The following is a 10,845-nucleotide window of genomic DNA, read 5'->3' on the forward strand; positions in this document are numbered from 1 at the left end:
ACAGCATAGATAATGTACCCACGAATTGATATATTCTTGTTTACTTATTTCTAGTCAACTTGTTTACTGCGTCCTATCGACAGCGTTAGTTTGGTGTACTGGGAGCTGTAAGTAAACTATAATAGATCTTTAGTGAGCATTGCTTATAAGAGTTCGATAGGACAAAACTTTATTTGTGCCTATGTATATGCAGCACAAAAAGTGTCAAGCAGTTTTCAGATTTTTTGGTCTAAGCCCCAAAAAAAAAAGTACAAAAAAATCCCTACCTTGGCCCATCATAAAGTTTTATAAATATAAGACATAGCCGTTATAAACCATTTATCTTTCCTTAAAAAAAAAGGCTGACAGTGAATAATAACCTTTTAACCCTAATTTCTCCTGCAGGCTGGACCCCCACTCTGTGTTACCAAACAGCCCTAAGGTTGGGGAACCACTGGGCTAAAGTCACTGATGGAGACTGGACATGTAGGGATGGAATTAGTGAGGAGCCTGTGGGCTTTTAACGCTCATTAAAGCAACAGATGGCAGGTGAAGTGCAGATTCAGCTGCGCACAGAAACCTCAGCGCGCCCTTGTAAATATGTATGAGCCAAGATCGCTGTTTACTCAGCAATGACTAAATCATTTCATTTGCATCCCCAGAACATTAAATGGCACCTTACCCACACAGGGAATACTTCGCAGGATGGGATACGGCCGCAACTGCAGCGTCTTTTTTGGTGGGAAATATATGGAGTAATTTGATTTATTTGGCCCCTAGGAAAACAGATAACGCTTCTTTCTGCTCAGCTGCTGCTTTGGTGGTGGAAGGCCAGACAGATTTGTTAGCAGTGAATATAAATTAAGGGAGGGGGGGGTCAAATAAATCACTTAGGAAAATATGTACATAAATCTATTAATTTGCCAACAAGAGTTGACTTGAGAGCTAAGAGAATTAGTTACATGCAGAGCATGCATGCACTTTTGTACATGAAGGCAGAAACCGTCGCCTTGTAAAGTTACTTAACGAGTTAAACTTTAGTATAGATTGGAAAACTGGAGAAACCGAATTTACAAATAAGCTTAACTAGTTATGTCCTTACTAAATGTTTGGAAGGTCCAGTTTAAAACTTCTCCCATAGACAGATGCACAGGGGGCAGATTTATCAAAGTGAGAGATTAGAGCTCACCACAGAAAAGCTAGAGTTCACCTTTTGATAAATACGATAAAAATACCATGGGATGAATAGAGAATGAGTGGTGAGCTCTAATCTCACATTTTGAAAAATCTGCCCAGTAGGCCAAATGAAAGATGGTGGATATATAGCTTTTGAAAGCGGTGTTAGTCAGACATAGGCTGCAATTAAAACCTCAAAGCAAAAACCAATTACTTATAGGGATTTAAAGGAAAACACTTGGGTTCGGGTTAGAACAAACCGACAGCAAATTGTTTTTAAAAAAAAATACATTGTGTAGAAAACAGGAGTCTTAAGATACATTCCTCATAGAAAATTTATTGAGTATGTCGTTTTACTTTCATGTCAAAGTCTTTAGAAACCCAGTAAAACAATTCTAAAGTATTTGTTGTTGATATGTTAAACAATTCACAGTAAATATGAGCCAGAAAAAAAAGGCGATTTCACATGGAGGAAAAAAAAAAAAATACATACTATAAATTAAAAGAAAACAAAATAAAAGTCCTGTTTGCGACCCGCACAGCTCTTTTGAAAAGTCAAGTCTAAAAAAAAAAAAATATGCAAACGATAAAATCTACAGTTTTGGATAAAACCCAAGGAAATCTTGAGCGTGTCATTAAAACGTGTAAACATGTTATGGTTAAGATCGTCCCGACTTGTACAACTGAAGGTACCAGGTACGTGTAAATGGGATAAAGAACACCTGGAACCTCTGGATTTTAAAAGCCCCAACACATAATCCCCCCCCCAACAAAAAGTACATAAAATATTGTGCTCTATAAAGGAAGTTTGCGCAAACTTTTGTACAAAATACACCCTTGATTCATTGTCCTCAAGTGGGTCTTTTTTTAATTCAGTCTGATACTTGCCAGGCAAGCAAAGCGTCTTTAGAAAAGAGCAGAAGCAAAAGTGTTATATGTGAGTGAGCGGTACAGTGCCATTGGGGCCAGCTGCGCTCTGGTAATGTTGGTGTACACTGTGCAGTCTGCTACTCTGAAGGGAAGAAGGGTCGCTGGCATCTCCACCTGGGGGCAGGTACATGCTGATCATATCTCGCAGGTCTCCCAGGCAGGCCCTTTGCGTGTGGGAGGTGATGGCTGGAGGGGGGGAGCTGGGTTCGGATTTCACCACTGAGCCCATAGAGCCCAAACTCATGACCGTGGAGCTCTGCTGGTTGTAGGCAGGGGACATGCTATAGGTAGAGGCAGCAGCATTCATGTAAGTTTGCGCGGAGGACATCATTGGGCTGTACTGCAGGCCGCCCATGTCATACCTGTGCTGGATCTGCTGCATCTGGGGGCTGTTCATCCCAGGGTGCTGGCTGTAGCCCAGCTGGTCCTGCATCAGGGAATAAGCCCCATTAGTCCAGCCATTCATGTGAGCATAAGTGTCTATCCTCTGGCCAACACCAACACTGCTGGCCACCGGGCTAACTCCTGGAGCCAAAAGGTTGCCAGGCAGGGAATACTTGTCCTTTTTCAGGAGGGTCTTGGTCTTCCTGCGGGGTCTGTACTTGTAATCCGGGTACTCCTTCATATGGACTGCTCTCAGCCTCTTGGCCTCGTCGATGAAGGGTCTTTTCTCGGAATCGCTCAACAACTTCCAGTCAGCCCCCAGCCTCTTACTGATCTCCGAGTTGTGCATCTTGGGGTTCTCCTGGGCCATCTTTCTCCGCTGGCCCCGGGACCACACCATAAACGCGTTCATCGGCCGTTTCACCCGCTCCTGATCCGGGATAGAAGCATTGCCTTTGCCCCCTGGGGTGCCGGGGCCCCCGTTCGGTGCATTGCTCTGCTGCACCGGGCTCTTGAGGTCTGTGTCCAACATGCTATACATCTGGAGCTGCAGGTGGAGGAGACACTGCACGGGAGAAAATGAAGCTGCTCTGCCACACAGATCCCGGCACAAACTTCCCTAACTCCTGCTCATGAACAAGTGCTTCTGGCCTGGCTGCTGTCTGCCTGTCCATTAATGCCCCATCCTCAGCCAATCACAGGCCGCGCTGCCAGTCCAGCCCCCCCTCCCCCGGCTCCTGTGGCGCATTAACCCTCCTCCCCGCTGGGCAGGTGTGATGCGCGCTAAAGCCTGCAGGGCTCCGCATCGGAAAAGGTTAATCCCTCTCGCTTATTTCATATTTTCTCTAGTTTCATTGGAAGAGATACATTCATAACCTGTATACTGCCCTGTCAGATCTTTCTATTAACCATTCCACTTATACAGAACTTATAGCGGGGCGTTTTATTTCTATTAAAAAAATTTCGCTTGTCGTGAACTTAGCGCAGCACATTCCATATCAATAGCTTTTTTCAATTGAACAGAACTTATAGCAGGACATGTATTTTCATTAACAATTCTACTGTACAGAACTTACAGCAGAACGTACCATTTTTGTTAAAATTCCTATTTCGAATGGCCGTTCTATTTGTATAGATCCTACACAGCAGAACGTTCTATTTCTATTAGCATTTCAACTTTGCACAGAAATTATAGCAGAACGTTTCATTTGGGGGCTGTTGCAGGACAAATCTAGCTGAGGGACTGCTGGTTAAAGTTTTAACTATATTAGCCGGTTCTAAGGGAGACATTATAGGTGGATATCTATAAAATCTGAAGAAATATAATAAGAACCAATAATAATAATAATATATAATAATAATAAAACCTGATGAAAATACCCTCATATCTGGGCCCTGCACATTCATATAATAGAAAGGTAGGTAAGACCAAAACGTCCCAAGGGGGGTCTTTGTGCTGCACAAGTGGCTGATATGAAAAAGTATTGTCATTAAGACTTTACTGAGTGACTTTTGTTTCCCTACAAGCTGCCCCTCATTGTTCAGTATATTGCCATTATAAGCGCAATGTTTGTGCATGTGGATGTGTTTGTAGCCCAGACCCAGGTCGGGAGTGTGGCTAAACTTGCTGTAAGGTGGCGGGATGTTTTGGGAGACTCCTTGAATGGAGCTTTTTGCCTGGGAAGGGAGGGCAGGTGTCACTGATGATGGACTTTTAGCTTTGGGAAGGGAGGGCAGGTGTCACTGTTAATGGACTTTTGTTTGCTCTTGGAAGGAGTCCGTGCAGGTAACAGCAGTTTCCGTTTCAAGCAAAACAACCAGAACAAGTCGGAGCGATGTTATCTGTGCGGCACACAAAGCTCTGGGCACTATGGGGGCTGGAGGCGCAGGGGGATTAGTCAGTTGGGGTATTTGCTCACATGCACCTGATCTCACTGGACACAGGCTGGGAAGCTATTTACTCACAATCTATATTCTGTGCTTCCACTGATCAATTCTAAATGATAGCCAAACCATAAGCCTGGCTAGAGACTGGGCAACCGCCGGTGTTATGGGAACTGCAGGCGCGTCCCCCCCCCATTCATTGGGAAAGTTAGAATTCCCCTATAATTTGACCGACGCTGATCCGCCTCCCTTAACTCTTGGCCAGTTGGCTGTTTTTCCAGTTGGCTGCAGGTGGGGGGATGGACTGGCGGGAGAATCTCTTTGCCATGGCAACATTAAGCCTTTGCCACTGAAAAGAAAGTTTGTGGGGGAGGTCAGAGTTGTCAATCACAGGGACCTATCCACCCCCACCCCCCGCAGCGCAGTCCCTCCCTCAGCTACCTGCTAGGCTGCCTGCAGTGGGGCCCTAACAAAGGGGCATGGGGGCTAGTATGGGGGCTAGTATGGGGGCTAGTATGGGGGCTAGTATGGGGGCTAGTATGGGACGTTTCCTGTTAGGAATGCCTGCAGCTTTGTGCCACCCTTTTCCCTCCTAGTCCGTGAGATAGGGGTACTTGTATTGGGTACATACTTTCTATTACCGGCCGTACATATACCGTCAGCTCTGCGCTCAGCACCAATGTATTGGAATAATTGCGCTCATTCATTATAAGGAGCAGTTTAGCGCCCGCAAAACTTCCCCAGCAAATCTATCTGTGCAGTTTATATTGGTGGCGCTATAAATTAATTCATTCTAACGGCAGAATGAGATACACACAGACAGTCTGATTATGACAGACAGGCAGAGCCTATAAACCAAGAGAAGACAGGTGGCTGAGGGAAAGCGATCATTATAGAATGATACAAACAGACGAGCAAATGCACCTGTTGCAGAACTTCCACATAGAAAACGAACTTTCTACTACCAAGCCAATGTTATGGATCAGCTCTGTTCATCCCAAATATACATTTCGACTTTTACAACTTGCACAACCTCGGCACCCTAACCAGGGCCTTGGGATGGGGAGAGTTTTAGTTTCAGCGATATCTGGACCACAAATTGCCCACTACTTGCATATGGTTTTTATACAAGCCACGCTGTCTGATCCAATAGTAATTTTGTGCCAAATTCATTCTAAGCGCTGTATAGCGCCCAGGAGAGGGAGATGTTGATAATTAGCCTATTAATAGCAGGGTTGCTTCATCCTGTCATTGTGACACATTGGATTTGGGCTGCCATGGAGTGGAACCAAAGAAAGCCCACCCAAATATGAATCCTGGAACAGATGTCCTCACCCCAGGCCCCTCAGAAATAACTCTCTGCCTATTCATCTCTTCCATGATCTACCTGCCTCTCCTCTGTCTGCCTCCAGCCCTAAGTTATTTGGACTCTGCATAGCAATATGTGATATAATCTTATGCTACACGCTGTTGCTCTTAGTTACGGTGTCTAATACATATACGCGTTGTATTCATTTTATTTGACCTTTCCAGCATATATCCAAATGTTCCTTAACGATACACAAAGAACTGAGCTTTTATATCAAAACACAAGAATAAATATTTTTAAATCACATTTTTTTATTGCAAAGCCGTGTAAGAATTGTTATTCCTTGTGTCTGATACATTTTTACAAACCATAGCATTGAACTAAAACGAATAAATGCCTAAATATATTCGCTTCTGTAGTGCTGAGCTAGATTTTCCCCTGTCAGGATTCATAAAGGGGCTCTTTGCTTGTGCCTCCCAGGGCTAAAATCTTATTCCCAGCCAATGTAGCACATTACAGGTGCTGGAATCACACACACATCCCCCCTTAGGGCTTTCCAGTTGAGAAAGCACTAATTAACACTTCCCCAATAATAAAATTAGCTAATCGTGTAATAATACATATTGTAGGAATTGGAGAAATTAGGTGACAAGCACAAGAGCAAAACAATGACTATATTCCATTAAATAAAAAAAAAAGTGCAGGGTGGTTCTTCTGCTGATGCAACTGGAATAATAATTAGTCCAACACAACAAGGAAGAGTCTCTAGCTCTCAGTACAAACTTACTGCAAAGAAAACTTTCCATCTGAGATGGAAGTACAATTAGTTTTAATGTAACATATACATGTAAAGTAGCGAATTATAAACCATTAGAATGTTTCCATTAAGAATGGAAGAATCAGTTTGCAACAATATTCTCCATTATCGACGGAGAATAAAAAAAAAAAGATAAGAGAGAATTTTCTCTTGTGGTTGTTTCAGGTCCCAATTTGAAAGTCACCAAAATACAAAGTAGTGAAAACCTTTGTTTAGATTAGAAAGTCTTAACAAAAACATTTTTTTTTTCAATGTGTGCAGTAACTTTTATTTATATATTGATGCAATGCCATTATACTAAATGCACGCAACTGGTTTTGTCCCATAGTCACTAAATGATACAGAGGGGAGACCCTCTCTCTAATCGTTTCTCTTTCTATCCAAACATCCGGACGCTGGGGAGTTTGCTTGGTCGCACCAAAAGAAAGAGCAGAAACAATAATACAATGAATGTATTTAAATATATAAATTAAGACAAAATAAACCGAGTCACGGTTAAAAACCCCAAGTATTGCAGTTTATTTTTTGCTGAGGCTATTACAGTATTTGCTTCTCCTTTTCTTTGCATTTTGGTGTAATTGCTGTAATTAATTAACGGTGCCCATGTAGAGAAAATTGTTTTTTATTCCGCTATCTGGAAAGTAAATTAAACGCATTAATAGATCTGGACATTTTTGTTAGCAAGGGTGTTGAGTTTAAAATGACATCAAAAGAGAAAAAAAAAATAGATTAATTAATTATCCGCTCTGGAAAAGAGGTAATTTCTCTGGGGTATAAAATTCGTAGAGATGTCAGTGATGAAGATGGGAGCTTATCCCTGTGCCCAAACCCCGTCAAACACAGGGCATACATATTATTATAAGTTTAAAGAAATTATTATACACAGTAAAGAAATCAATATTTCAAGTGCGCCTTGAATAAAAACTCTGATATTATTTATTCTTATACCGCAAACTTTTAACCCAATATAATGATAGTTTTAACTTAAGTGATTCCATCCTACGAGAATAAAATCAATAGGGGGTTTATATCAAACGTACTGGAATCATTTTTCATTGCAAACCCGAAGCCTGAAAACATATTTAATTTTAATTAAAATACTATCAAGCATAGAGGGCTGCCAGCTACTTACCCACAAGTTTCAATTAAACAGAATACGGTAATCTTCCAGTTCTTTGTTAGAAAACCACTGTAAAACGATGAATATTGGAGATTCCTAATAATGCGTGATACAAGTATATTAGTGATAGATAAATCAAGCGGACGATCAACAAAATCGCATGTTAAGGACTACATAATAACCTTTTTCGGAACAACGATAAAAGCGTTCGTGTTGCAAGGTCGCCCCCTATCAAAAATAATGTGAAATGCACTAATTCGTACGTTTTACATGGATCTTAGCATCCCACTTGTTCTGAAACGTAATTTTAATTACAAGCGGTACATGGATTTCTTTAGAATTGCTTTTCGCTATACACACATTTTCTACTATCCATTTTTTTATATTTAAACATGTCTTGAATTTATTTTCGAACTCAATGCATCCCATGCATATCTTCTGAAAAAAAGTTGTCTAAAACTAAAAATGAATAATTAGCACATAAGAGCACATGATTTAAAACGTACCTTTCTAAAATTTATTTAAAACTAAATTATTTCTTTAAACGACCCACTATCCCCATGATGACAGACCTCTTGTAGTTTTTGAGTCCCTTTTCTTTTCTTTTTTTTTTTTTTAACAAAGCGTAGCTTGTTCTCATACTGGGGAAACAGCACTAGCGGCCAAATTTCTTAATTAGCAAGTTCCTTAACGCTGGTCATTCAGGTGTTCTGCTGGAATTTGTTTATTAGGTTAAGACACACTGATCCTCTGCTAATCCCCCCAGCATTAATAGGGACATCAGCAGGGGAGGGATTGCTATAACATGGCTGCTTGTTAATAAGGATTATTTTTACAAACTACTAATTATCAGCCTTGTAATAAAGACCACCAGCACTGGGAAGCCCAGCAAGGGAAGCACTGGAGGGCTATCCCTGAGGGTGCTGTGTGATGTCATATCAGTTCTTTGTGTGGGTAAAGTTGTGTGTATGTACATATGCATGTATGCAATTGTGTTTATTAAAGTATATATATACATCCCACTACAATATAATTTTTCTCTTTCAATATATCTATATATGCAGAAAAGTTATGGATGTTAGATGGAGCACGCAGGGCTGCTTGTTCATTCAAAATATGCTTTATTTGATCAGTCCATTAAAAACATGTAGAAAAACAACCCCCCAGCTTAACGCGTTTCATGGCCTATGCCACTTCATCAGAAGCTACTGATATAATATATCTATATATGATTTAATTTGAGATCTGCAAGCAATACCTTTGAATTAGTCTCCGACAGCAGTGCAGCAAACAATATTCCCCTCTGTTATCAGATATTGGGAGAAAATAATTACAGATATAAGTGAATACATATTTAATATCACATATATAATATATATATGTATGTTGCTCTGTATCAGTCTAGTATGAATCATATTTAGAAAAAAGTTAGAGTTTCTCTTCTACTTTTTGCTGTATATAATGTATATATATATATATAAATGTAATATATATATATATGTATATATATATATATATATATATATATATATATATATATATATATATATATATATATAATGTAATATATATATAAAAATATTACATCTTATCTCATATTTCTGCATAGGCAGGAAATCCACTCTACAAACTGACAGTAGGTCACCCCACACTTCAGCTTGCAAAAATGACCCAAACATAATAAAGTAAAATCAATAGCAGGGCTCAGACACAGCCTTTGAATGCTGTACTGTCATGCAGACATGAAAATGAAACAAATAAATAAATACTTATATGCAGTTTATTAAAGAGCTGTTCATGCTTGAGGTGTGTCTAATTCATGTCTTTCCTTTATATCTCTACTTCCAATTCATGTATCAGAGCACAATTTGCACTTCTCTAAACATATAACCAGTATAGGCACACCTACCTATTTACCTACCATCTATAAACCTTCTATACATTTTCTATAGCATGCAGGGAAATATTTTACATACCTTATAATTACATTTCCACTATTTATTGATTTAAAAAATGTTGAGATGTTTTTCTCTGGGTCATTATGTATTAGGCAGCCCCTATAATTAGTGTATCTAAGTCTCTAATTATTTTGAAATAACACCTTTATTAGCATTACATAATCATTTTTTAAAAATACAAGTTTCTCTCTCTAATGAAAATCTAATTTCATGTTACATGTCCTTGCTGAGTTAATCATAATATCTAAGGCCTACTAAATTAGGTTTCTTAAGGGCTTTATAGGATAAATAATGAAATTATATTCTGTGTTAATTGACATGATAAAAGCACAAATGAGCCTTTTTCTTTGAGAACACATAACAGTTGCTATATAAAGCATCCCAGGCAGTGAAAGGAGGTTCGAGCAAATGAATAGTCATTACTACCTTCAATAATGTGGCTCTTTTGATCAGAAAGAAATTAGCTGCACAGAACAGACAATACAGTCCTGCCCTGCAATAGGGAGAAAATTAGATAGCACGGCTTACTTTGCACCTATTTCTATAAACTATACAGCTTCTTACTTTTCAATTACAGCTGTTCATTTGAAGAGCATCTAGAAAATATGTGACTGCTGGGTGCCAAGCAGCCATGTGCAGAGAACTGTGCGGGCCATTATTGGAGAATTTTTATTTTTCATTTGGGAACACATGCCAAATATATCAGAATATGCCAAATTATGTTTAAAAAAGCAGCATATTGGTGTCTAAAAAAATAGTATGTTATTATTATAATGAACACATATTTACTGTATATAGTGCCAATATATTCTGAGGTGCTGTACAATAAATGGGTGTATACATTAAACATGCAGATTACATAAAAATTACAATAGATAACTGATACAAGGAGTAAAAATTGTCCCTGTTCAAAAGAGCTTACAACCTACAAATAAGAAATCCAATTTTTGTTTCCTATGCTCACACAAAATGCCCCTATTACTAATACATCTATATGGGCAGAAATGCTTGAGAAAGGTCCCGATGGGGACCGAAACGTAACGTTGGCTGTTCATGCGTTTTTAATACACAATTGATTGTTTTTGGAATATAACTCGGTGTTGCTGGTCTTTTTTGTATATATATATATATATATATATATATATATATATGTGTGTGTGTGTCCTGAAGACGGCTTGTGTCTAAGCCAAAACATTAAATCAAACAGCATTTTTTTTGCTTCATAAAAGTCCTGAGAGTTTGTTTGTGTTTACTATATATATATATATATATTTATATACAAACATAC

General features: G+C 39.2%; 1 protein-coding gene and 1 long non-coding RNA gene across 2 annotated transcripts; both read right to left on the reverse strand.

Moving 5' to 3' along the window:
- Positions 1-1,472: 1,472 nt before the first annotated feature.
- sox3 (SRY-box 3) lies at positions 1,473-3,099 on the reverse strand. The gene is given in 1 exon segment (NM_001007501.1): positions 1,473-3,099. A coding segment is annotated over 1 exon segment (924 nt). The 5' UTR covers positions 3,011-3,099; the 3' UTR covers positions 1,473-2,086.
- Positions 3,100-6,974: 3,875 nt separating this feature from the next.
- Positions 6,975-8,905, reverse strand: LOC116406717. Its single transcript, XR_004219769.1, has 3 exons — positions 8,858-8,905; positions 7,612-7,695; positions 6,975-7,113 (listed from the first exon to the last, which is right to left on the reverse strand). It is a non-coding gene; the product is annotated as an uncharacterized LOC116406717 (long non-coding RNA).
- Between the last annotated feature and the right edge of the window lie 1,940 nt (positions 8,906-10,845).

The sequence above is a fragment of the Xenopus tropicalis genome, chromosome 8 (genome assembly GCF_000004195.4).
Source record: "Xenopus tropicalis strain Nigerian chromosome 8, UCB_Xtro_10.0, whole genome shotgun sequence".
In the NCBI taxonomy this organism is placed as follows: domain Eukaryota; kingdom Metazoa; phylum Chordata; class Amphibia; order Anura; family Pipidae; genus Xenopus; species Xenopus tropicalis.